A 27,794-nucleotide genomic window follows, 5' to 3' on the forward strand; every position below is an offset into this window, starting at 1 on the left:
CTGCAACATTAAAATTTACTGAGGTGATTTCGACATAGGTTGTAAAAGGTATCCGAATTTGCCTGCATCACAATACTGTCTGGTAGAAACAATTACAGAAACAATTGAATAAAAAATGAAAACCTAACAACATCAACCCTTCCGAATTAGGCACGATTTTCAATGAGTTAGAGTTCCTTGTCATTGAACAAGTTGCAGGGGAAAATAAAACATTAGGGTCCAAAGCAACCTGATTTGTAAACATTTTATGAACATATTTCAGTTGGAATAGTAATCTACGTGATTCAAATGAGTCCCATTTCAATTGTTGCAATAAATATGTCACACCAGATCTCTGACGGTACTCTCCCATAACAAAACGAGCTCCGTTTCTTTGGACCTTTTCGATTCGTTGCTTCAGTTCATTAGTATGCGGTTAACAACTAGTTAACAACTAGTTTGTCAGTTCATAATTACGTACGCTTCTCAAGTAAAAATTGTCACATTTCCACAACTTTCCCCAATCAACAAAAGCAAAAACAGTCTTCAAGCAAAACATCATTCTACTCCATTTTCATGTCCTAAGAATTCTCCCTAACAGCTTTAGCAAGATGTTGTTTTTGAGATTCTATCGACTTGTTCACTGCGAAACATGCAACTATCTAAACTCTACGTGACGCGTGCTAAAAAGTTCTACCTCAGCGATCATTATAACTTTCTAGAAGCTTCTAATTAGCTGACAATAGAGCAGCAAGCAATCTACTCTAACAACGCGTCCTACACTAGCTACTAATTACGAAGGTCATTAGTTTACTTACAAACGCAGCAATTACGTAACTGTTGAGTGCACGTTCCCAACACAAGACAACATTGTGGGAAATCTGAAAAAATATACAGGAGTTGTTGCATATGTAAGAATTTTAAAGGAAGCAAGAAGCTTAGAATTTCATACAATTTAAACATGAAACATTCGGTGATAACTTTGGAAGACAATGCGTTTTATTTGTCTTGTAGGTTTTCATAGAAAGCATTTTGAGCTGATAATTCCAACATTCCCATAATAATGTTTCATATTTCAAATCGATATTCGCACAGACATATCTTAGCACATAAAAACGAGTGGATCAAATATTATATTTCCGATGCATTAGGTTTAAAAATAACTAGCCCACATCACTTAAAAGCAAAGTCATAGCAAATTTTGAAAAGGCAACTTCGTTTAGAAAAAATTACAGCTTGCCAAACAGAGATACCAGTAGAAAATGTCTATTTGTAATCAATTTACCTCGTTGGACAATTGACTCGCATACAAAAACAACGCAAATAAGCTCTTACTGATAGAGAAAAACGAGAAAAATTCTGAATTGAATCATTCTCTTAATAATTGATGAATTCTTAATGATTTTATGAAGAATAGTACAATATACCGATACTCTTTGCAGCAACAAAACGGATTCATTAACAAATAAACTTAATACACAATTAAATCTGATGATTATAATTCCTGTGAACAAACATAAATTTAGATTCAAAAGAAACATTATGTATTATGAAAAAAACTCTTAACTTTACAACAAAACAGATCTTTATGGCAATACGAACATAAATCGATTATTACATGAAATGAAATCTTGCTGTCAGAGATTTGTCTATTAACCAAAAAGTTTTTTTGATTTATGTTGGTACGATCAACTGAATCGATAAATCGGATGGACTGACTGGCTAACTGTTAATAGAGACCTTATCTACAAAAATTATAAAACGAGTCAATAGGTTTGCATAATTTCAAATAAATTCTGTCAACATTTTCTCCATTTTTTTGGATATCAATCTCTGGTAGCTTTTTCCCCATTTACTACGTCATACTTCATGATATGAGATACATTAAGTACCCGCATATAAGAAAACCTCTTGTTTAAGAAACAGACCTCATTTTCTTCAAAAGGGGCTTATTTCATAAGAAAAAAATAGGCCTGAAATTAAAATGTATCTTATTTTCAGTATAAACGGTCGTGTTTCAGTTTTTCTGTTTATGCTTTAGGATGGTTGTAGAGTGTGTATTCTATTGATATGAAGAATTATACTGTAGATTATGTATTATACATTTCTACCAGTAATATTGAATACACGTCCATGAAAGGTACTGTCGTTCATATAGCTTGCCTTGAATTGACTTGACAGCACCTATTGATAAGAAACTTAAACCCTGATTATGAAAAGTTTTTGTTAGTAAGAAACTTTCTGAGGCCTCAGTTTAAAAAAGCAGTTTCTTATATGCGGGTATTTACTTTATTCACAAAGCAGATCACAAATTTGCATAAAATGGTTGACGATATGTGACCAACAAACTCCAGTAGCTTGTTTATCCTTTCTCTCGTAAATTGTTCAGTTCACTTATTACGGAATATTAAAAAAAGTGTGGTACGATTGTCGTGATTTTCAAGGATCTTCCTCGAGAGCTTTAGACACGTGAACACCAAATACCCGTGTTTCTGGTAAACGGGTTACTGGACTGCTGTAAGTTTAATGTATAATACACACAATAACCAAAAATCTCACTGATGCATTTATACAAACAAAAATAAATATTCTGCCATGTACTACTATAAAATATACTTTATTCCTGTTTTAAATTCTTCTAAAATATTGGAATTGATTTCTACAACAAGCTAAGGAAATAGTTTTATCTGATGGAGACTGCATTTGGCAACAAAAATACACGATCTTCTTCGTTGGAATCGACCTATGGAAAAAAGAGAAGTTAATCAAAATGTGATGCTACAGATAAATCGATAAATAGAAAAGATAAACAAGAAAAACTATTGTCATTAATCACTGCTATATTTTCTGGGCTTAGTAGAAAGGGGGAATCTTGCAACAAGGAATTTTCATTGTCTTAATGGTTTTAAGGACCTGACAACTTTAGAATGCTCTACCCTCTTCCTGTTTCCCAGACTCTTACAACCTGTCTTTATTGAAAACAAAAATAAAAAGCTTGATCGTCCTCTCTCTCTTTCTAGTCCCTCACCCCTTTCCCTTTCCCTAGGGCTTAGCTATAGGCTCTTTCCCTAGCATTACCAACTAAATCACATTCCATTTGATAATCAGCATTATGAGAGAAAAAGAATTCGCTTGTCACGTATCTTCTGGGACAACGATAATGAATCAGGCAACCTCCGAAATCTAAAACAGCTTACTTTCTCTTCTGTTGGCTTTGAAACTTGAAGCATCTGGAACCCAATGACTTCGCTACGACGATGATTTTTGTAACAGCTTTTGCAACAGAGAGGAATGTACAGCGCGCCATCATCTTTAGAGTATATGGAATTCAGCCGGAGGTCTATTTCAAAGGCAAAAACCAAATATGGTGGAAATTGATTTGTCAAAACCTGTAGATTATAAATCCCGGGAAGAAAATTCCATCTATAAAAGACTAAATTTAGATTTCAAATTACAGTTTCAATTCCTAAAGTAAATAAAAAACTTTTATAACTTGAAAAAGGCGTTCACTAGTTAGAGTGCAGCAAAAACAGTATCTTGCCCGACACACAATATGGAGGCTCGCCTCTTGTTCATCCAGCGCAATGGGTACCCAACGAAAACACTGTGGAGGCTAAGGCTCTTGCACAACCAGCATGCTTTGCTACTGCATGTAAATACAAAACACAATCAATTTATCAAGAAAGCTGCTGCAAAGCATGCCGGTTGCACAAGGCAGCAAGAACATGAACAAGTGCCCTCTCTGATAGGCAGCTCCCTTACGTATAAAATGTATAAGAGATTCTACTTATTTTAATGCCAATAAACACAAGAAGAAGAGAATCAAACAAAGCATGAGAAATTCTTGGCAAAAATATATTTACCCTTCAAAGACGAGCGGCAGTCACACTTTTGAACACAGTCTAAACTTTTATAATTTTTCAATGACGACAAAGAGGTTTCTAGAACTTGGAAAGGTACCACAACCACGCCCATAAACCTTGCCAGTAAAGCTGACTGGATCTTCTTTTGAGAAATTGCGCCTGAAAAAGACAAATGCGAAACGTCCGATGAGTTACAAGTCCAGTTGATATAATTGGCTTATTAATTCCGCTGAAAACAAATCAAACACTTTTAAATTAAAGAACTTAAATAATTCAAATAACTTCCTAATAACTTCCTAATAATTCAAATAACTAATAAAAATGGAGATTAAATTTACAAGCATGCAAAAAAACAAAAAAGTAAAAAATATACGACTAGTAAATTTAGGGGCTCCTTTCTTAGCAGGCAATTTTAGCAAGAAGCAAATTCACAAACTTAAACACAAACAAACTTTGTGGAGGAATCTATTATGGAGGAAAATAAATTTTTTCAAAAAGGAGGTGCCAGTTTTAGCAAGGATGAATGAAGTTTTTTTAAGTGACGTTGATTAGTTGAGTAGCTTTAATTCTTTTGTTACGAAAATCGAAATTTTTTTTTCATTGCCTGGTATACTGGACATCCAAAAAACTTATAGGAAATGCTTCTTCCCTGTGCAGTTCTTTACAATGGTCAAAACTCTTACCATTTGCAACGAGCTCAGTTTTGCATTTCGAGCAAGCAGCAGCCTTCTGAAAGGCAATTTTTTAAAAACTAAAGTTAGCTTTGTAGAAGTACAGCTACAAATCATTCTAGATAAGTAAATGATGAAATTGGTTTATCAACAAATGAATAAGAAAATTAGGTCCAGGACATGGGGAAACCTATGTCGAGGTGGGTTACTTGTCATTTTCCTCGCAATGGCTTAGGAAGGTGGAGTGAAAACAAAACCAGTAAAAGTGGTTGTCCCACCGTCATATCACAGTCAAAGGTCTAATCTTACAGTTTATGGCAAAAACAATCAAGGATAAAATATACCTAAATATCCTTTGACGGTATCATCATGTTTGACAATGTCATTCTTTAAAACATACAGGTTTTGCATCACAACTCAATTGCTATTGCAGGCAATTGACCTTTGACAGTATCCAGCTATATAAACAAAGAGCAACAGAAAGCTATTATAATTCACTTCTTAATAGAATTTTGTAACAAATCTTACTTGTGGACTGTAGTCTGATTTGCAGACGTCTGTTTCAATCTTTGAAGCCATTCTCAAATTTGAATTTCTTCTTTTCGATCTGGAGCAAGGTGTGGGAAAGTCATCCTCAAAGGATGTTGTCGCTGATGCGTCTCCTGCAGTACTCCCGCGTTTCGGACGCGAGGCACTTTTTGCATCATGGACCTTCTTTTCGGAGATTTCTAAGTTCTCATTCTCGGGTGACATTCTCTTGAATGTTTCGTTTTGGGAAGCCTTAGTTACGGGTGTCTTGTTGCCATTTCTACCATTAGTTACCTTCTTATCACAACCATTCGACCAAAAATCATCTTTCAAATAATCGATCTCGTTTGCCTCTTCAGAAAACAATTCAGGTGTTCGGGAGCTCGCACCATGATCAGACAGCTTGGACTGAGCTACAGTGGTGGAGGCAGTCCCCGTGTTTGACGTCATTGCACTAGAAACAGCAACTTCATCGTCATCATCATCATCAATAAGAACAATGATTTCATTTGAAACTTTCCGCTCTTCTTTATCACTGCGCTTACGAGAGCCTGCGGTGTTATCAATGGGTTGTTTATCCAAGCTCTTAAAAAGTTTAGAACGATTTTGATAAAACGCATGTCTTCTGTCTGCTATCTTTGGCATGCCTTCGACCATAATTGGACTGCTTCTACCAAAAAACGCTCTAGACTGACTGGCTGCAAGGTCATTGTTTACATCTTCAAATCCGATTTTTCTATCATTACCTTTATTTTTGATAATTGCAGCAGGCATAGGAGTCTTAATGATGGCTTCTTCTGTATCTTTCTGAAGGCATTCTTCCATAACATCTTCACTTTGGTGTACTTTGTTACCAGAATGAGGGATGTTCTCTTGTCCATTATGGCGTTGTTGTTCCTTCTCACCCAATCCTACGCTTTTTGGCTCGGCAGGCTTTTGTTGAACGGCAGTTGCTGGTGGGTCTATAAATTGGACGCCAAGTGCTCTTGCACCACGATCCCTGCTCGGGACCTTTTTCTTGAGCCCTGATTCTGTCGTCCCTCCAACTAAAGCCTTGACATCCAAGACCCTCACACCGACTTTATTCACAACTGAATCAACATTATCAGTGCAGCAAGTGCTACTATCGGCATCACACAACTTATCTGACGAGGCATTCATTGGCATCTCTTGAGATTGCTGTTGCGGAGAGTGTCCTTGTCTTACCTCTGCGAAAAACTTCAATGACGCCTTGCATCGGTTGAACTCTGTGAATATTCTGCATTTACCACGAACCCACTTTGAAAGCCCTTTCTTGTACTTGTCCCCACGCCCAAATCTTTGATCCAAGAGGATGATAGCTCCCCAATCTTTCCTATAAACAAATAGATTTTCATGTTGATTCTTTCAAAATCCACCTCCCCGCAACTCTAAGAACGGGTATATTCCAACTGCCTTTAAACAGTAATTATTCCACAATAATACTGTGTTCTCAGTCTCCTTAGACAATGGGCTTTAAAGACCGTTATATTGAGATACTGGCCATTTTCGGATCATCTAAGAGCTTACGTTCAGAACCGGTTCTAAAATGGACCGAGATTTGTTAAAAATGACTCGCTTTTTCAAATGCATCTAAACATATGTAGATGCAGCCTTAAGAGACTTCGACAATCCAAACTACATTCGGTGACATAGTCGTTTTGCTTTTCAAGCATTAAATGACACATAAATTGCTTTAGCACGTACATAAGTTCTGCTGGATTCAGCATCTAATGGGTGTATTTAACTTTATTTCAAATATAAGAAAAAAGCTCTGTAACTAATGTCGTAAAAAAAAGAAGATCAGATTTCCTATTTTAAAAATTCAGCAGTTATATCTTTGATAACAATAATTCTAGAAAGACATTCTAAAAACTAATTGCTAAAGTGAACCAAGCGAGGACCAAACAGCATCACAATGTTCACAAGATAACAGAAAACAAGTTCACTTATAAAATTATGGGCTGTTATAAAGAAATGAAAGTCAAACTGGAAATATAATCGACACATAGATTATTGCAAGCAAAAGAAGAAAAGGAGAATGAAGGTATATGTGGCTGAAATGCAAATTGGTATGCTTTCTTTTTCATTTTATCGGTTAGCAAGAAAATTAAATATTACCTGTGTCTAATGCATCTTCCAAGTGCCTGAAAAAAAACTTTTATGATAAAACCTGAAACTTTAAGTATTGCTGCTTTGAAATGCGAAATGCCAAACAGCGGGGTGGGGTGAGGGGGACGGAAGAGGGATGTCCCCGCAATGGTAAAAACTCTTTTGAAAAACGGCGTTTTCTGGCTTTCCAAAGAATGTGGACCCCTATTTTTTCTCACTCAACCCGCCTTTGCCCCTTCTTTAATCAAAACACCCAGGTTACGCTGCCGAAAATGCATTTTCATTTCTTTTCTAGTGATTAGAAGTGAATTACGCATCGTAGGAAAGCATTCATAACAATAGAACAATCCTTGTCAACAGTCTTTGAAAAACCAACGACGATTTTAAAAGGCAAATTTAGTCATCCCCTCTCCCTCCTGGAACAATGCTGGTTTAATAAAGTATGACGTAATAGATGAAGAAGTATATTTCGTGTGACTTGAGTGAAATTTTGTGTGACTGTGATTTCAGAAAAGAAATGGTAAATATGAAAGCTCGGCTGCTGAAAATAGCCAGAAATTTGTGCAGGCATTATTTAGTTTGAATACTTGGCTGTAAATTTAGGCATTTCACATTTAAAGGTTTTCCTATTGCAAAAATTTGAGACTCTCACCCAAAAGAGCTTTCACGATTCTCTAATCGACAAACTGTAATTTTTCACAACTTAATTGCTTTAGGAAATAAAAACCTAGCAAGAAAAAGAACAGTTCAAAAGTTTCACAATTGATTGATGCTATTCAAAACTTGTGTTTAAAAATATGAAAGTTTTCTACCATTCAAACTTTTATACTGAGCTTATTCCAGTTGTCAATATGATATGCAATAATTTTTGCTCTCTCTAATTTGCAATCCCAAGGGTGATGATAATAGTCGTTATTCCTCGTTGAGTTGCAGTTACACTCCCCAGAGAGAAAAAAGCGCGTTTGATAAGCTCATGGATTTTCACCGTATCTGATATACAGCGTCTCTCCTTAAGTTACGAAATAACAACACAGTACACAGTACCTGGTTCAATGCTCTGTATGCCTGTATTTCGTACCAGTCTGAACCAGTCAAAAGCCCACGAGATTTGCAATGCTCGTTGTTGTACTTCTTCTTCAAATCAATTTGCGTATCTCTGAAATCTGGAAACGGAATTCCAACCTAAAAATGAATGTCCAGGAAATGTCACAAAATCAGTAAATCCCTGCGGTAAAAACTTCGTTTAACAAAACTGAAAATTTCGTGATAAAGCAAAAATAATTTTATGATGAGAATTGAAAATTCACTGTGTTGTCCCCTGTGAACAATAGTATTAAAATATGCGCATAAATTTTATCTAGCCTCTATTCCAGTTAGCACGTGTTGTTAGTGAGTTTAAGTCTTTTTACCTCTTAAAATTTGGCTAATTACAACTGCATAAACCATTTCATAGAGTATATCATAAAGCTGCAGAAATTGCGTCGCTCAACAGAGCAAACCTTTGCAGTAGATGATCATTGAATAGTTCCTAGAAGTTTAATAAGGGGGCTTTTTACCAAAATACCAAAGTAGGGTAGGATGAGTTGGGATAGCGTAGGGTAGGCTAGGGTGATTAAGGTATGGTAGGATAAGATAGAATAAGGCATGGCAGGGTGATATAAGGTAGGGTAGGGTAAGGGATGGTAGGGTAAAATATGGTAGGGTAAGTTAGGGTAGGGGAATGTAAGGTAAGGTAGAGCAAAGTAAAGTAAGTTATGGTCAAGTAGACTTGACTAGGATGGGATAAGATATAGTAGGGTATAGGTAGGATATTGGTTGGTAAGGTCAGAGAAGTGAAATATGATAAGGAAAAAAAGTAAGGTAAAACTCACTGTTAAGATGAGCAATAATGTCTTTAGGGTGATTTCTAAGCTATGGTGGCAGGTAGAGGTAGAGGGATTCCTAAGGTAGAGGGGTCTTAAGAATAAATTGACTCTTACTGCGCCCTTTAAAAAGTTCTAATAATTTTGATCAAATAATTTTCAGTGTACCGTGAGGACGGCCCGGGCGTTATCATCAGTGAAATCGAGTCCTTCGCTGACTTTCCCCCTACAAACTGCAAGCAAAAGACCTCCAGTGTGGTCCTCTGCTGTTAGATCTACAAAAGTTATAGGAAAGTTACACAAAAAGATGACTACATCGAAAGAAACACGAGAAGGTGATACAAATTTCATGGGACTCTTACTTAATGCAAAAAAGAATCGTAAAAGAAAAGCCAATTGGAATTTGAAAATATAAAGACGTCTTTTTCTGCATATTTAAACTAAAAGCTCGTAAGGCAATACTTCAGTAGTTAACTGGTCGAAGGAAAGTAAAATATTTGTATTGAAATATTATTCTCAGTATCACACCATTGGCTGATGAGTAGAAATCGTCCATAATGAAATCCATTTCTAGAAAGAAAATATGCAACAAATTAGGCCAACTCATAATTATGCATAAATATTCTTATGCATAAATATTCTTATGCATAAATATTCTTATGCATAAATATTCTTATGCACAAATATTCTTATGCATAAATTTTCTTATGCATAAATATTCTTATGCATATATATTCTTATGCATAAATATTCTTATGCATAAATATTCTTATGCATAAATATTCTTATGCATAAATATTTTTATGCATAAATATTCCTATGCATAAACATTCTTATGCATAAAGATGCACGAAGTCAACAACGAAGAAATAATTTAATTTATTGACAAGGGGAGGTCGTCTTGTTCAATCCCGTTTAATAAATATAGTAGAATGTCGTACAATATCATGTAGTAAAATACCTTTAAATTTGAAATAAAATTGTACAATAAAAAGTAAGGGTAACGTTGTTTTCAGCATACCCCATTATCAAGTGAAAATTACAGGTCTGTTAAAGTCTTTGGTATTTCTATCTTGGACTTGTTTATATAATCAAAAGATTATTTAATTAATGTGAAACAAGATAATTCTTTTCTATACAAAGCTTTTTCAATGATGTAATGGTTTTGGAAAGCAGAAGGATACTGGATGGTCGAAAGCCAACTAAGTGAGTTTTTTTTGTGGGTCATTTCGATCCAAATTTAGCACTATTCAGATTGTGTATTCTCAAAAAGTGATCAATGTAGAAAGTTTTCAAAATTACTAGACGATGAAGCAGCCTTACAAAAAACTGTTTTTGATGTTCGGTAAAACTCTTGAAAAAAAAGTTTTTCTATATTGAAAGAAATCAAGAAAACTCACCTCCTCTGTCGGATCCTCTGGGCTCTGAAAACACTCTTTTAACTTCGTGCAATTTTCTCCAAAGATCCGTGGACTAGAAAAAGATGGCACTCAACTTATCATAACATAAATAAATACAAATAAATTCAAAGTCTATGATTCCTCGTTGCTATATCACTTGTAAAATAATATATATTTGACTGACACGCAATACTATAAAAAGCACAGCTCAAAGAAATTACAGGAGAAGACACATTATTTTTGTTGAAGCAAATATTATAAAAAAACTCTCTTGCGAACAAAGAATGACTGAACAGGTTTATCAACTTTATGAAATCTATGAGCAAAACTAGCAAAATGATGTTGATAAATTATCATATATTTTGTACTTTACATTACACTACACTTATCATTTTTTTATCGCGAGGATGGCTCAGTTGTTAGAGGCGCTGACTACAGACCCAAGGGTCCGTGGTTCGAGTCTCTGGCATGACCAAACTTTGACCCAGAGTGAGGAGAGTCGCCAGCTCTCTGTAATTCCTAATTCCAGACGTAGGAATCACGAGGTGTGGTCACATCGAGAGGAAGGACCAGGACACTGCTCGATAAGTAGAAGCTTCTCAGTGTCCCATAAACTACCCTCGGATGCTAGGTAGAAACAAATACAGAAAAAAATTTCTTTTATACTTTACGCAGCCACTTTCATTTTAGTGTAATTGAATATTATAGCGGTAACTAAGCTAGGTAGCAGTTTTGATAACATATGGAAACCATCGCAGATAATCGTGGAAGAAAGGGTAGACACTTTCTTGTCGTGCATCATTCGCTACCCTCTTGCTTTTGTCCTTATTGATATCCTTTTTGATACTATACCTTGGATACCAAAATGCATCATACCATCATTTTTCTAGAAATGCAAGCTCTTCCTGGCACTTCCTGGACTTAGAGCTCATAATTCATATAGACTTGACATAGAAAAAGAAAAAAGAAGAATCATAAACCTCCCATCTTCTCTTCAGTTTGTCCAGCATGGCGTACGATGGAAAGAAGCATAGGACTCCACGGGGAATCACCTAGAAGAAACAACATAAATTAATCAGGCTAAATTTATAATTGGTGAATGATGAAGAAAAAAGGGATTTTGCTTATGACACACTAAAGGGCGAAAATTCAGCCAACTGTCCAAATCAAACAGCCAAAATCTGATCCAATTATATTTGAGGTCGTTGGCTACCAGTTTGTATAGCGCTATAATGCATGGCAAAAGTTCTTGGAACACCCAACCATTTGCATTGTGCTATTATATCATTCAATATTTTTCCCAATTACTTGGGCATCTGCTCTCCCCCGAAAACAACCCCCCTCCAAAAAAACAATTTTGATAGTACAGGCAAATATCATACAGATCCTTGAAAAAATGTTCTTCCTTATCCTCTATGTCGTTTTGCAGTGAACCAACATTGTTCAAAGGTGGGAAGGGGGTTCGCTGAATTGGCCATTGAAAATTGATGTTAGCATATCAAGATTTTTGGCAGGCATTGATGCCATATAGAAAGAATTGTACATTGCAATTCCAAGTTTCTGCTTAGTGGTATCATAAGGCAGCTAATTACTTGATCACACATTACTTGATCTACATCAAATTACCTTAATTCTTTATAATAGATCATAATGGTAAGAAAAGTTTTCCTTATTTTTAAAGATGAGAAATTTCATGAAATTAAAAAAATTTAAAGGAAGACACTTTGGTAATATTGCCTTTTTGCCAATGATATGAACAGAAGAATGGAATTATCCTGTGAATAGGCCTTCATGTATAGGAAATTGGGTTCGCCTAAAGTACTGATTTTCGGATTCGAGCAATTTGTATCTTCACATTTGGCAAAAATGGATAACAGAATTTGAACCTTAATGTTGAAATTAGCCTGTGCCAAAAATTTCAAATGGTTTGGGCCGTCAGGCTGCGAATTACCCAATTTTCAAAACTTAGCTTTTCCTATACATTTCAATGAAATTTGTTGCTGTAGTGAAATTTGTTCACTGTAGCAGCGAGTTCCGGTCAACTCTAAAGAAATGTCTAATTATTCGAAACAAAGTAATATGCGACCGAACGGTCCAAACAACATGAATTTTTCAGTATAAACTTATTTAAAGATGAAGACTGCAATTCTGAAGTCCATTTTCGAAAAAGTTCCTAGATAGCGAGATACAAATTTGATGACGTCAACTTGAATCCATCAATAGCTGACAAGGTTTTGATGGGAAAGCTCTCAAGTCTACTGTCACCGCTTTCTGCCCTGCAAATCTATATTGCCTATTTTTTCAGAAGTTTAGAGAGCTTTACAAAATATGAATATTATGAATCCAGATTCTGTTAAAACAATTAATCACGCGACTTAAAATCTTTATTGGGGTGCAAATCTCTTATAGTAGACAAGACAGGATTTTCGAGGGAAGAAAGTTTATTTGCAGTCATCTCGGGTGATCTCAAGCTTTGTAGCTGTCTGCTTAGATAAACAGGCGATATATACCTTGCAAACTTCAAGCAGCACATTTCCAACTTCGTCTTGGAAAGGAAATGTCTAAAAGAAAGATTTAAATAACTGAAAAACAATGTATAAACACATCAAAGGTTATCAACAATTTTTGTGCATAGCTAAACTAATAACAAGATTATATCATTAGTAAATTTCTGTTTCATTCCCTTGATTCAGAACGACGCACAGGCCACTGCTGGCCCTAAATCTGTCCCTAATTGACCCACCCCCAAATAAAATAAGGCATAAATTCTGTAATATCGCATTGCTTTGATTTTAAAGACTACCATTGAATTTATATCCGTTTGATCCTATGAATTGGGGGATTTTTATGCCTTTCACTTAGGTGAAGAGAGACCCCTGCAACAGTCCAGGTATACTGTATGGCCATTTGGGAAAATAAATTGTCTACTTTTGATCTACAGCAACCATACCCTGGGCACAAGAGCTACACCCAGGGTACAGCAGCCATTAAAGTTTTTCTTATGCAAGATTCAAGAAGTATTAATGGGCCTAGATCCTGTAGTAGTGTTATTAAAAAAGCAAAAGAGCCCCACAGAAATGTCTCAAAAGAAACATTAGCAAAAAGTGATTTTTAGAACTAATCGTCGTAAGACCCCGATCTCAAGAAGCTTCACCCCTACTCGTCAAGCCATAAAAAAAGCAGACACACTGAGCAGAAAACACTCATGTCTCTGTTTTTTAGGGGACGGGCGACAACTGCATCGTTCATTCCAAGAAACTGTCGCATTTTGAAAATACATTCAAATGACGAGGAGAAATGGCAAAGGTGAGTGATACATGAAGTTCAATGATGTTATCACTGGGAATGTCCTTGTTTATAACTTACCTCTGAAGTTTGATAGTTCGCAACAATAGACTTATTGTCAGTACCAACTGTCAATGCACCAACCCAGACCTAAATAAAAAGAAATTATTCGTGTATATCATCTATTTTTGCAGTTTTAAAAAGCTGAAGAGGAAATTATTAAAGGAAGATAACTGGAAGAAAATGTGGAAATCCTTAATTAATAAATAAACAGAGGAAAGGATTAAAGAAATATTTGTAAAAATTATCATTGATTATCCTGAAATAAAAAACATTCATAAAATGAAACCATCAATGCATCGATAATGATTTACTGAAAAATAAAGATACAAGGTAGTTGAAGGAAGCTGAAGATAAAAATTTTAACGCGTCAAAGCCAAAGTGGAAGGGTCGGGGGGGGGGGGGGGGGGGGGTTAGGAAGCTCTATTATATTGCATTGGCAACAAAAATGAGTATCAAAAATTTCTATATATGAGATGGACACAGTGTAGATTGAACGGCACCCTGTCTAAGGATCGCAGTTGGCCGACTATCCAGATTCTTGAGTTAGAATGGGCCTTGAAAGTTAGGAAGATATTGCAAGATAGCTCTAAATAAAATAAATCTGAATTGGAGTACTATTTTTCTAACCAAACAGCCAAACTTCAAAAGAAATTTAAGCGTATTTGCCCCCGGTACTTCAAACCGGTACTTGAAATATAAGCTACGCACCTGGCTTTCATCAATGACATGATTGGCCTCGAGGTGGATGGGAAATTTCACCCCAAGTTCAGATGCAAATGAAGTCATCGGTGACAGCGTGCCAGATGTCAAAATGATGCAGCGTGTACTTTGTCCAATAGGAGAGAAAACCTACAATGGAAAAACAATTTTCATTTTAAACTGATATTTCTGTTGAAACTATTAATAAAAGTTTCTACTTTCGCTGTATGTCTGATTGAGCGCAGTTGCCTAATGATCGCAACAGCGTGAAGCTCAGAAGTGCAACTTAGAACCGTCCGGCTTACAACAATCCGTGTACATCTCTGTTTACTCGACATTGAGCACTAGATGAGAGATCGCTGAAAGATATTTTTTTTAAGGTTAGAAACAACCGAATTCGTAAATAAGCCTAGAAAAATTGGTAAAGGGGTACGAGTATCTATCGTCGAAGACATAAATAGGGCCAACACACTATGGGAAAGTTGGGTCTCACACCCAAAGACTCAACGGTAGGTAAGTCCCTGGCTAAATAATTTTCAGGCCGCATGTTGTGTGATGTTGTGTGAATGAATCTTTAAAAGAAAAAGTTAAAAATGTTTTCAGATTGCACATTTCTGCGAATTCCGAATGCGAATTTCGAACAATAATTTTAGACGTGTAATGGACAGCTTCGGGGCTGTTTCACCCCCATGAAAGCAACAGAAGTCAGTCGAAAGTGTTATTCCAGCCTAAATTTCACAAGACAAAGCTGTATGGTTGGACTTAGTACACTACAAAATCAGCATATACCCATCAGTTAAAAATGTTCTGAAAGTAATGTCAAACAACTCACCACCGCAGGATTCATGCACCAGAAATTGAGGCTAAATATCCACATCCTTGATTCATCTGAAATAAAATAAACACAAATAATTTGCTAGTATTGAAGTATATAATTAAAACAAGGCGAGGTATGATTCAATTATAAAAAGGTAATGGAGGCTGAAATAAATTATTCACAATATTCTTCATAGAAATGAATAGCTTGAACCAATTTATAGAAAGGTATTTTAGAACATTTTCTAATTGAAATTTATGCATAGACTATGATAATTAATAATAATTATGATAATTGATAATAATTATGATAACTATACTAAATTCCAAGGTAACATTGAAAATATATATCTTACAACTTCTTTATGCAGTAGTTTCTTGTCAAAATAGTTTTTTTGATTCGAAAAGGCAAAAGTTCAGGCTGAAATCAAGAATTAGATTTTTAAAGAACATATTTTATCGTTATTGCAACTTACCATCTCTTTGGGCTACCCTCCAGCCACCAGACTGCAAAACGGGGGATAGAAATTTAAATTTAATGTGAAGTGGCATTCATGTTATTAGATAAAAAAATTATCGAAAAATAATTAAAAAAGTGCACGCAGTAATTAAAAAGATGCACGCAAACATATATCAAAAGTGAAAAAAGTTAGGAAAACATATGGAAAAATAAAATAATGCTGATCTTAAAAAGAAACTGAATTGAAACTTGGGATGAAATCAAGACAAACATGTTGCAAAATTCTCAAAGTACCATATTTCTATTTTGGCGTCTGCCCATGCCACCTTTCTTTGTTACCACGATTTTGTAATCTTCACTGAAATTATTTTCGGTGTCAAAGACAACCTCCAATCCAGAATGTATGCTCTTCAATACCAGCATGCCATTCGAGCTTAATTTCGGTGCGTCAATGTCGCTAAAATGTAAATAAAAGCAAAGATGGAAATTTCTTCAGTAGGACATTTTTTAATTTTTGTTAACCGAAGAACATTAAAAGATGAAATTCTAAATTTAGCTTTTTATATGCTATAACAACAGCACAAATTAAAAGGCTGTAAACTTGATTGATAGGCGTCAAAAAACGATCAAATATATACTTCCCTAGAGAAAAAAATCGGCCACCAATTGGGAATACTCGATAAGACAGTTACTTGAAGTGCTACCCAATCAACAAACGAGAATTTGCAACATCCTGACAAAGGGGAGGATATGAAACAATAGTTTTAAGAAAGGATTTTCACATTTCAGCTGTAGTTTTAATAACTGAAGTGAAAAGCAGGATAACAAATTGGAACTTACGCGACATCCGCATCTTGGTCATTTGCAATGATGTCCAAAAGTGCATGCTGGTGAAAAAGTTTGAGAAAATTAATCTGAAGGTATTGATTGCAAATTCAGCAAAACATAAAAATATTCTAGATTTTATAAAGATCTTTTTATAAAGAAGATTCCATGAAAACAAATTTTACAAGGAAGAATAAAACTGCTCGATGCTCTTACCCTATAATATTGAAAGGATTCAGTTGTGATGTCAATTAACTGCATTCTTGCTATCATGTCATTGAATGGCAAAATTCTTGTCGCTTGCTCAAAGCCAGTCTTCTGCATACAGTCTGACATACTCTCCAGCCATTCTGATAACTTCGTACACTGGGTAAAAAAGAGCGTTCTGATTCAAACCATACGAAAAGCAACGAGCAAAATTGTTTGGTTCCAAAACTTATTTGGTTCTGATACTTTGGTTCGGTGTGCGACAAGCAAATTACATTATGGTTCACACTTCATGGCACAATTAGCAAGAAAAATACGTCTCCCTTTCATACTAGCAATTCATAAAGAAGCATGGTTATTAATTTTAAGATAAAATTGGAACGAATGCGGAAGATTTTCAAAATATCCTACAATTAACACAATACCCAAAACTTTGACATCGAGGAAACAATAATCGACCCCAAAATCTAAATAAACCCTGAAACTCTTGAAGCCATAACCCACCCCCCACCCCATGGACAACGAACAATGTTTGTTGAGCAATATAATGTCATAACTATTCTTAAAAAACCTTTTTACACTAAGGACTGGACAGAGCTACAAGAGATGCTTCAAAGGAACTAAGGGAGAGATTCTTTCAAGGGGTCATGATGTAGTAGCTGCAACAAATATCAATCGCTAGACTGTCACTTACAAGAAGACGCATGGCCCTGTGCTCCACAGCCATGACATCAAGTACAACTGCAAATAAGAACAAAATTTTAATTTATAGTTCAATGTAACTCATTAAAATTTGAAGACGTAACATGTATGTTTTGGTTATAAGGAGGGGGTGGCAATTCAGTTTTTGACCGTAATTGACCGTAATTGACCGTTAACCTGATATTTCGATATAAAAAAATACAAAATCTGCTCAATGAAGTTAAACCATTAATGCAAGGGTTTATTATATTCTTACACATTGCAAAACTAAGAAAATGAATCTTTAAAAATCATATAATATGACATGCAAATGACGAAAATATCTCTGCTAGAAACATTTTATGATGCCTCGTATAAAAGTGTCAAATGACAAGGTTTAACCCTTACTGAGCTTATCCAGTTCTTCCATGACGTTTTCAAGTTGGATCGACGTCACAGTAATGCTCGCAGCCTCCCTTGCGGAATCTTCGATGTTATGAGCCTCGTCTAAGACCAGGATTTCATCTTTAAGGTTGATACCCATCTGAAACAAAAAAACATGGACTCCTTGCTACGGAACAAGATTTGATTGTGCGAACAGTTTGATCTATTTCATCAGCAGCAAAATATGTTTAAAATATCTGCTAACTGGACAGCATAAATGTATAAAGTATAAACAGTGTACAAATCTCTTTGTTCTTATTGTATATTTATTGGACTTTATCTTTAATATTAAGGGATCAAAAAACTATCGTTGGTACTAAATATATTCATTCTTTACCTCAATATATCGCATAAAGCGTGAGTCTTGCAGCGCTATCTTGGAAAAATTGTGTTCTATGTACTATAGCGCCTCTCTTATACCACTATATAAAAGCTGTTTTTTTAGAAATAGCAAAAAACTTTACGTTGATTCAAACAATTAATTATAGTCTGGGCTCTTAGCACAGTATTTGATTTGAATTGTGCAAATTGTGATACCAGCATGAAAATGGGTACACTGGGGTAATTTCACACGCTGATAACGATGCCGAACAGACACAAGCCGAAAAATGCCCCCAAGTGCTATTTTTAGACTGGGGTTCTTGGCTTTCTTTTATAAATCATTATTGTTTTTGGTATCAATATGAAATAAAGTGAATATTAAATCTATGGATTGCTACTACTCCGTTCTAACAGCCCAGACTATTAAGGGATTCTTTTCATATATCTCTTCAAGTAATTTTTCAACAAAGAAAGAAAAACAAACTGTTTTTGGCAGTAAACAGTTTCTAAGTAATGAAATAAAAAATTAAGCTTTGGATCCGTTTGCAAAATTTTACAGCGAGAATTCACAATAAAATTACCTCTCGGGGATGCTTGTGTATTCCAAGGGGCTCTAAAAAGTCCTTTAAACAATACGGAGCAAGGATTTGGAACTGTTTGCCTAATTCATTGAAGCAATGTGGCAATATTCAATTTTATGGACAAACTTAAGTCGGACTCTTTTAATAAGTATGGATGGATTTTAAAAAGCATTTTTAACTAACATTATAGGCTTATAACTCATTATTTGAATTTTGCACTAGGTTTTTCCTAATATGTATTTCCTTATTGGTTAAATTTAGATTATTTTTACTTTTAATTTGAAAATGGCTTTGAAAAAAGCAAACAATTTAACTTAAAAAGTAAAATGTTTGCTTTTTTCAAAGCCATTTTCAAATTCTGAACCGCAAAAAAATTGTTCACACTTTTAATTTGTGAACCAAACTTAGTTTATTATTGACATTAAAGATTATTATACATACATACATACAAAAACAATAGCTAAAGAAGAAACTGGCTTATTTGTGGCATGAACAAGGGGGCTCAGTCCCCTGAGAGCTTATGGCACTTCCCTCCTGGATGGCGCTCTTCTGAGAAAAGGACATTTTCCAAGAAGTTGGAACTCCTAGTGCCCCAAGGGTTTCGAGTTACTTGGTTATGACCCGGTTATCTGTCTGCACCTGTTTAAAGAAGTCTACAAGCGGAATTTTACGAAGGGCTTCCAAAGTTGAAGGGCATAAAATTGGAGGACAACTTGAACTCGTTAATTTTAAAACAAGTAAAAACCTTTACCGTGAGGAAGTCCTTCAATAATGGTGTTTAAGTTATTTTCACTAAAACATGAATTAAATTGAGTGAAATTAGAGGCAAACAGTAAGTCTTTTGGTCGAAAAACAAATAGTATATTGAAAAAAAAAGATTTAGTAGAAACAAAGATAATGTAATTACCTGTGAGCGGATAAGTGGATCAATCAAATAATTGTACGGACAGAAAATGATATCAGCTTCATCCATAAGATCCCTTGCTGCATAATATGGGCAGGCCTAAAAAGGATTGGTGAAAAAGACTTAGGAAGTGTATACGTAGAAATCGGTCTTTGATGAATGTTGGGACATGCTTCAATTGATCATGTTATAGTTATTTATTTTTAGATTGTTTTATTTATTTTATCTTTATAATTGGTATTGTTATTTCTTTCATGATCTACATGACAAAGGCATTCCTGGGAGTCCTCCAAAATCATAAAAGAATCGAAAAATCCGCGGAAAATCTTTAGAAATAAAAACAAGTACACCCCTGTGAAAGTGAAATCTTTAGATCACAGCGATCGACGATCACAACAAAAGAACCTGGTAGAGAAATCCACTAACTTAGTCATCGGTCACCGTAGTGTAGTGGTTATCACGTGCGCCTCACACGCGCAAGGTCCCCGGTTCGAGCCCGGGCGGTGACACATTTTTGTTTTTCCTGGTATGTATTGCAATCTTTGACCATGGCTCCGAAGAGCTGCAAGCCTAAATTATTTTTGAAATTGTTCAACAAACAATTTAATGCCAAAAATGATGTGAATGTTTTTTGGTTCTACTAGATTCCTCCTTCTGCTGTTTTTTTCAATGTTTTAAATTTCTGTCGATTGATAATTAACCATAGTGAATTAACGTACACTTTGGTGGCTCGAGGATACTTTTGGTGCTAAAAGCTGTGATACTGACTTAACTGGCGGGTACAAGATTGTAAGGAATTAACTGTGTTCCTTTATTAACAAAATAACAAACGTCATTGCTTCCAATGGTTGATAGGAATCACATTTAGCAGGGGTTTTATGCAAATAAACAGGTGTTAACTTCAATATATACATACATTTGCTTTTTTGCCAGCAGTGACAAGGTCTTCAATATCCCAAGCTACATTCAAGTTATATTTTTTCATTGAGGAGGGCCTGCAAAGTGATGATGCGTTGCCAAAGAAATTGCAACTCGTTCCCTGAAAAACATAATACCATGAATTTTGAGGAGGCAGATCAACAAAAGTGTGAGAATGGCAGTTGGTCAAAATATCAATTGCAAGTCACAAAATCAGTCGCTAAATGAACTATGGAGTCTGTAATAAAATAAGCTCCGCTACTCTCGTTACTCAAGAGTAATTTATAAGGTCCCCTCTTTCCTATCGAATTTTCCTAATGCTTTACCCATTACGGCGCTCGAATTGGTGTGGCTCTGGTGCCCAGGGAAGTAATGCCTTAACAATTTCTCATTTACAATGTATCTGTTGCAGTTTAATTTTGTTTTGTGGTCTGTAGGCATCCTATATTTCATAAAACTTAAGATTTTGTCATATAACGAGATAATTACATAATATTTCAACGATGAATTTTGGTGAAAAGTGTGATGAGTCACATTTAAAGTGCCTAGCTTACTGATTTGGTAGAACTTGTGGGAGTTGATGGCTCATGGCGTAGGACTGCACCGAACCCAAAAAGATGCATAGAGCAACAAAAATATTATGGTTTGTCTACTTCTGGCTATATCTTGAGGGGATGATTATCATGTGGCCCAAAAAATCCAGCTTTACATTAAAAGACTCGCTGAAGATCGATCTACCTGTACAAACCCTAACGACATGAGCAAGAGCTTGAAATCCAACATGAACAAGCCCAAAAGCGGTTCTTTGTTGCAACCGTGGAGTTCATCCTGCTCTACGGTTGTGAGAGTTGGTCCCCCACCGAAACCATGGAAAAGTCTCTCAATGGCACCTACACACGCATGCTGAAAAAGGCCCTAAATGTACACTGGAGCTCCCACACTCCCAATGAGCAACTCTAAGGAGAGCTACCTCGAGTAGATGACAAGATTGCTGCTAGGAGGCTCCGACTAGCCGGTTGCTGCTACCGCCACCCTGAGATGAGCACCCAGAAACTCGTGCTTTAGGAACCATTCCACGGGAGAAGAGGAAGACGGAGACCGCAGACAACATTTGTGGAAACCCTGAAGCGTGACACAGGAGACACAACTACCAACGAGCTGGCGAGACTGATGGATGATAGGAAGATATGGAGAAGCCATGTCAGAACCCGGGGATACCCGCCTTAAGCAAGTAAGCAAGTACAGAACAAAGAGAAGGGGTTAACTTACATCCAAGCCTTTCACATGGCGTCGGCATTCCTCACTTTTGTGCCTTGACTCAGAGACATCAGGATGAATGCAGGAATGTTCTCTGCTTGATAGGATGGTCATTCTGAAATGAATAAAGGTATACCATGAGATCTGGTCTACACCAGCACGAAGCAACATCTGAACAGTAAAACCTAAAAATAGACCTTAAAATAACACTTGAACTAGTGAGTACACAAAGCATCGGGATAAACATGAACTAGGACCCAATATATGCTCGTTCGATGCCCTTCCTACATAGAACTAACGGGAAACATAAAAGTGACTCAAAGAAACTATAGATATTTGTAATTGTTAAAGTAACTAATGCATAAGATTATCTTCACCTGATCGACTTGAAACATGTCTTTTTCAATTCTCGTACAATTTGTTTGATTTGCTTATGTGTCCGTGTGCCAAAGAATATTTTGGGAGCTCTAAAAAAAGAAAAATTGCTTTGGCAATAAACAAAATAACGCCTTCTATCTAATGAAGAAATATTTTAAAACTACATTGTAGAAATACCCATCTCTTTCTTAAAAGAGGAAAAAAATTTTCGATAAAGTTATAACGGATTTTACAAAATTCAAGTGGTAATTGGATTTATCTTAAATGGGACAATAAGCTATAAGGTAATGTACTTCATAGGTATAATGTACCATTCTCTAATTACAGGTGATTAGTTTCCACTTCTCTAACATCTCTCGTTCTATGACCCCTGGCAATAAGACGACATGGTAATATATACAATAACGTTTGCTTCATATAAACACTCATAAAGGCATACCTTGTTACTTCAGTCCTTGGCATCTGGTATGAATCATCTAAATTTTCAATCGACTTCCCTTCTGTTTTTCCTTCTTTTTCACAGAACCCTTCAGCACAAGACTTTGAATTGATTTCTGAAGCATCGTTTTTGCCTGTTTCGATTCGCCAGGCTGGTCGTTCAATGGGTGTTGCAATTTCTGTCTCCGTATCATCTAACCCGTCAGTTTCTGGTCTCATTCTTTTTGCACTCCGAGCAGGCTGATAGAAAGAACAGAGGTGATGTCAACGCAAGTTTCTCCATTGGCAAATTATATTTTAATTGCTTTTCTAAACAAGCACAGGCGTCAGTAAGTGCTTGAGTCAGAACGCCGGGAAACTTTTGCTGCAGGAGCATAGCCGCTCCCGATAGCTTTCAGATAGAAGCAACATTTTCGGGGAACATCAAAAACCAATTTTTTCAACATTAGAGACGGTCAATTAAAAGAGGAGTTTTAAAAGGTCGAGACCTTCTGGCTTAACCTTTTTTGCATTTACTTGTAGCTTGTTGAGATCGAAATACATAACTTTTCCGAATCCTCAAATGCTTATACATATCCTTTTATAACAATATTTCCAGCTAAAAGTCAGCGTCTTTGTGATCTAGTGCGAAACTTACCCCTGTGGGTGTCCGAAAACGTTTCTTGGACGTTTGGAAATCATTATCTTGGCTAAAATCAGCTTCTCCGATATCAGCAGTATCGATTTTACCTTGTAAAATAAATATTCAATAATTACATTACCAAAAGAGTGACACTTTAATTAAGAACAAAAACTGGTGAATTTATTCCAGGGATGTTGGAAGCGTTTAAAACTGGAAGAGTGAAGGTAGGAAGAAGGGCATTTTCCAATGAGTGCTCACAAAAGCACTACTAAGGAAACGGCGATTTTTCAATGGGCATGCAGGAAGATCCCCCTGGTACCCCCAGTTTCAATGACTTGATTTCATCATAAAAATAATTAACCAGGCACACAAATATCGTTCCGCAAAAAAAATCCATTACTTCCATTCTAGATATGTATACCATTTAGTGCTTTGGTCTTTAACATGTTTTCTGTGCTTTCTTTGTTTTCTGTGATTTTATACTTTCACAGTTCTTCAAAAAAATACCATTGAATCGATTAGTCAAGCGATGATCGCATAACAACCTATACCTGACCGTTTAAAAATAGAGCATATAATCTGAAACTTTAGCGTATCTTTTCTAAGGGCTTTAGCATGGGGACAAGTCCTTGCTCTTAAAAAAGGGGTACTATAGTCTATTTTTTAAACAAAAGAATGGCACTAGGGCTGGAGCAGAGATCTGCCCTGTAGTTAGTATGTTTAAAAAGACTCTGCATCAAAAATTTTCTTTAAATGTGAACAATATGTTTGAAAACCTGATTTTATTTCAGAAGGTTCCTCAGCATGGGCTGCTTCAAGTTTTGCTGTTGTAGAATCTGTATCAGTGCCATTAAGTGCTGCTTTAATTGTTGACAATGGGAAATCTGTAAAACGGAAATCATTTTGAAAAGCAAAGGATAGTCACCATGTAACATAATTAACTGAGAATAGGCACACACCTTGGTACATAAAACAATATGGTTCAAGCTTGCTACACTTATCCTTAAGTAACACTAAATGCATAAAGTATAAAAATTGGTTTGCTTACTTAAAGCCATCCTATTCTACTTAAAGCCATTCTACAATCCCATGTGTGACCATTGTATAAATAGACAGAAAGAATTTTTATATAATAGGAGGCCATGAAACATGGAACATCATGAACCACCAAAATATATCCAAAAAATTTTTTATCTTACATAGAGACATTTTGTTTAGGCTAAAAGGGAATACATTTGCATGTGATGTTTTCACAAAATATTCAAAAAAGTTTTCTGTTTAGTTGCTGCAATTTTTTAAATTGGATCTATAACCTTATAAAAACAAAAGCATTTTCTCTTATGTTTTACACAAAGCAGTGCAGTGAAGTGGATTTGACTAGATTAATTATATCCATAACAGAGTACATATGCAAAATCAAAATCAGAGGCATAGCATGTGGGGGTGGGGGGTTTCACACCCCCAATTCAGAGAATAATTTTATGAAAAATGTAACATAAGAATTTCTGTCTGTAAAATACAGTTTTCCATCTCTTACACCACCACCCCCACGAAAAAAGTCATGCTAGGCCACTGATCATAATCAACAAGAATTCAGCACAATCTACAAAAGACCATCCCTCTTTGGCATTTATCTGCCCCAACCCCCCAATCCTATTTACAAAGATACTAATTCTTACTTTATCCCTTAATGTTTCTTGTAACAAATTTGGGAGAGCCAAGTCCCTACCCCATTCGTCCCATGGCACTACACCCCAGTGCTATCATCATTGCTAGTCCATCTATTTTATACATTTGATTAACATGTTTGTTTAAGAATGCACCAGAACAGAAATCACGCAATGAAGGAGAATACATAAATTGCTTTCTTACCAAGCCTTTCATTGTTTGCACTTCCTGCAACACACTCAGTTCTTTCAAGTTCAGCTAGCATGTTCTTCATTTCTGACAAAAAATAAAAAAAGATGAAAACTTTGTGAAGTTTTTACTTAAGAATGTAAAATTTTGAAGACTTTTATAAAGAATGGTCAACCTTTGCATTGCTACTGCTATATGCCCTAAAAATGAAAACTTCTTACCCAAACATCAACAGAGAATTTCATGAGGAGGATGGACTGAAATAGCTTTTTGCCAGCCCATTGCTGCTTCTACTCAAAACTCCCATCATAGATACTAAACAAAATGTAAGTGATTGAAATTGATAATAAAACTGTGTCAAACAACATGAACTCTAACTCTTTAAAACAACTTACGTATTTCATGCTCCTTTTCAGCTCTCTCTGAAAAATCATCATAAAAGTCAAATTGCAAGTGTGCAGATTATTGAATGATAAAAAACACAGAAGGCTGTGATAAACAATAGATAATGGTAAAGAAGTACAAGATCTTGCAGGTCTTGAATATTGCAACAAAAAATTTGACATAACCATTAAAGAGGAACGATGCAAATAGCGAGAAGTAATTTAATATAAATCCATCCAAAATTTGGAAAACCAAAATGAAAAATTGAAGTCAAAGTTAATAAATCTTCTGTACCTAAGTAATACCTTACAATATTAACACTGGCTTTCCATTGGAAACAGTTAACTAAAAAGCATAGTTTTACAATTTTTTAAGGGAATTTACTCAAGTTGCCCCACCATCGTAATTTTGCAGACACAGAAAATAATTCAACAACAACAGAAATTCATAAATGTAAACACCCTTTTAATAATCCATAAACAAATAAACTACTTTGATTGTCTTTACAGTAAAACTCTAAATCATACTACCTTTTTCTCTCTGTTGCCATGCCAAGCAAGAACACAGCAAAGCCAAAGTCTTCCCACTACCAGTAGGACTTTCTAACAAACAATTCTCATTCTTATCAAGACCTCTTAGTATCTACAAAAAGCAAGGCATTTATCAAATGACTTACACAGGATGTATAAATTTGAAGAGATTACTGGCAAAACCTTGCTCAGTTCTGAGGTACATGGAAATTAAATTCACAAAACAAAAAATGAGGATGCTAGCAGCATTCCTTAAAACTTGATGGTATGGGTCATTGTCTGAAAATTGGGAGTCAAGTCCCATTGGCATCATTTCCTGCCAGCCTACAGCCATCATAGATCCCCATAACTTTAAGGTAAGAAAGTTAGTACCCAGGATATTCATTCAAGATTACAAGTCAAGAGGAACAAGCCATAGCACCATATCCAGAATGCTGCCTTATCTAATATGCCCCTGCGAAACTTGCAGAAGCATCCTTCAAAATACTTTTGTTGCTATATTGCCCAGTAAATTGTGTGGCACAATAAATTTTACTTAGTGCCATTATAATCATTTTCATCAGATCAACTATGATACATTTGAAGCTGTTGCTGATTTCAGACAGATTATGCATTTGTCATGACAAGACAATTAAGGTTTTGGAGCCTTTATTTCAACGGTTTTGAACAAATCATAGGATAAATCCAAAAATGACAAGCCCAGAAAAAGAGGCATCTTTGATTTCTAGATAGAAGTTTCATTAATCTATAGAATGAATCTTTTAGAAAGAAATAACCAAATTTTCATCATTTTGCAGATTTGATTATAGAAACAACCGCAGGGGGAGTTTATTGTGAACAACAACAAAATCACAAAAAAATTAACTCTGTATCTGAATGCTCAATAAGAATAAAATTGACTTTTAATTAAAAAAGTGAAAATTAAAATTGACTTGATGGACAATTTTAACACCGTCTAATCTAAGCCATCTGCCCTGGTGGACTTTCAATGTACAGTTGACATGAAATATACCCTGGTGTTCACCACCACCCTGACCTGAGCCAAGTCTACCATGTTATATTTAGATGTTTGTCCCCGATCCAAAAAATATAATTACGAGGTTACAATTTATTCTTTAGATCCGCACTTTGCAGAAAAAATCTGCTCCAAAAGACAAATTATTTTATAAACAGGGACAGAGAAGATATTCCTAAAGAATTTTTCAAGTAACCAATTTACAACAGCAGCCCAAATTCCTTCCATTTACAATAAATTGGCTCACAAATTCAATGCCATTCAAATAGGCCCAGCTTTACAATCTGGAAGTATTCGAATCGACGCAGTAAACACTTTCTATTCGACCAGACAAAAAAGTACTTTAAAATCTAAAGCTTGAAAGGTGCATCACATTGCAAATACAAATACAGTGAAAGGTGCATCGTGATCACATTGCGAACGGGGTGGTAATTTTTGGCCTAAAATTAAAAATTGGCCGAAAAGAAAAATCAACAATACAGAAGAAGGAAACAAGCCTTGTGCATCATTGTGATTTGAGTGGGATACGCCTTTACGGGAAACTTGATTTTGATCCCATTGATCGTATAGCCGTGGCCCGTTGCTTCGTCCTTTCCCTCCATTTTGATCACTTCCTTCATGTGAAGTTTTGGCGGCAAAGCGAGCCTCAGAACGAGGTTATGATCGAATTTTCCTA

At 35.6% G+C, this 27,794-nt stretch overlaps 1 protein-coding gene and 1 non-coding gene across 2 annotated transcripts; one reads left to right on the forward strand and one right to left on the reverse strand.

Annotated features, from left to right (window-relative positions):
• Positions 1 to 982: 982 nt before the first annotated feature.
• Positions 983 to 27,744, reverse strand: LOC135683307 (Fanconi anemia group J protein homolog). Its single transcript, XM_065198527.2, has 32 exons — positions 27,616 to 27,744; positions 26,104 to 26,215; positions 25,585 to 25,611; positions 25,205 to 25,276; positions 24,109 to 24,216; positions 23,348 to 23,439; positions 22,712 to 22,950; positions 22,272 to 22,361; positions 21,907 to 22,009; positions 20,636 to 20,758; positions 19,723 to 19,818; positions 17,878 to 18,013; positions 17,483 to 17,529; positions 16,798 to 16,947; positions 16,597 to 16,643; positions 16,051 to 16,213; positions 15,773 to 15,803; positions 15,313 to 15,368; positions 14,490 to 14,630; positions 13,800 to 13,868; positions 12,944 to 12,994; positions 11,414 to 11,485; positions 10,434 to 10,506; positions 9,562 to 9,603; positions 9,202 to 9,308; positions 8,216 to 8,353; positions 7,181 to 7,206; positions 5,042 to 6,395; positions 4,526 to 4,571; positions 3,843 to 4,001; positions 3,177 to 3,319; positions 983 to 2,722 (listed from the first exon to the last, which is right to left on the reverse strand). Exons 1-32 carry the CDS (start codon positions 27,736 to 27,738, stop codon positions 2,663 to 2,665), a joined length of 4,296 nt encoding a protein of 1,431 aa, XP_065054599.2. The 5' UTR covers positions 27,739 to 27,744; the 3' UTR covers positions 983 to 2,662.
• Positions 20,156 to 20,228, forward strand: Trnav-cac (transfer RNA valine (anticodon CAC)). Its single transcript has one exon. It is a non-coding gene; the product is annotated as a tRNA-Val (tRNA).
• Positions 27,745 to 27,794: the final 50 nt, after the last annotated feature.

Source organism: Rhopilema esculentum, chromosome 7 (assembly GCF_057945365.1).
Source record: "Rhopilema esculentum isolate cy_ngs chromosome 7, ASM5794536v1, whole genome shotgun sequence".
NCBI lineage: Eukaryota > Metazoa > Cnidaria > Scyphozoa > Rhizostomeae > Rhizostomatidae > Rhopilema > Rhopilema esculentum.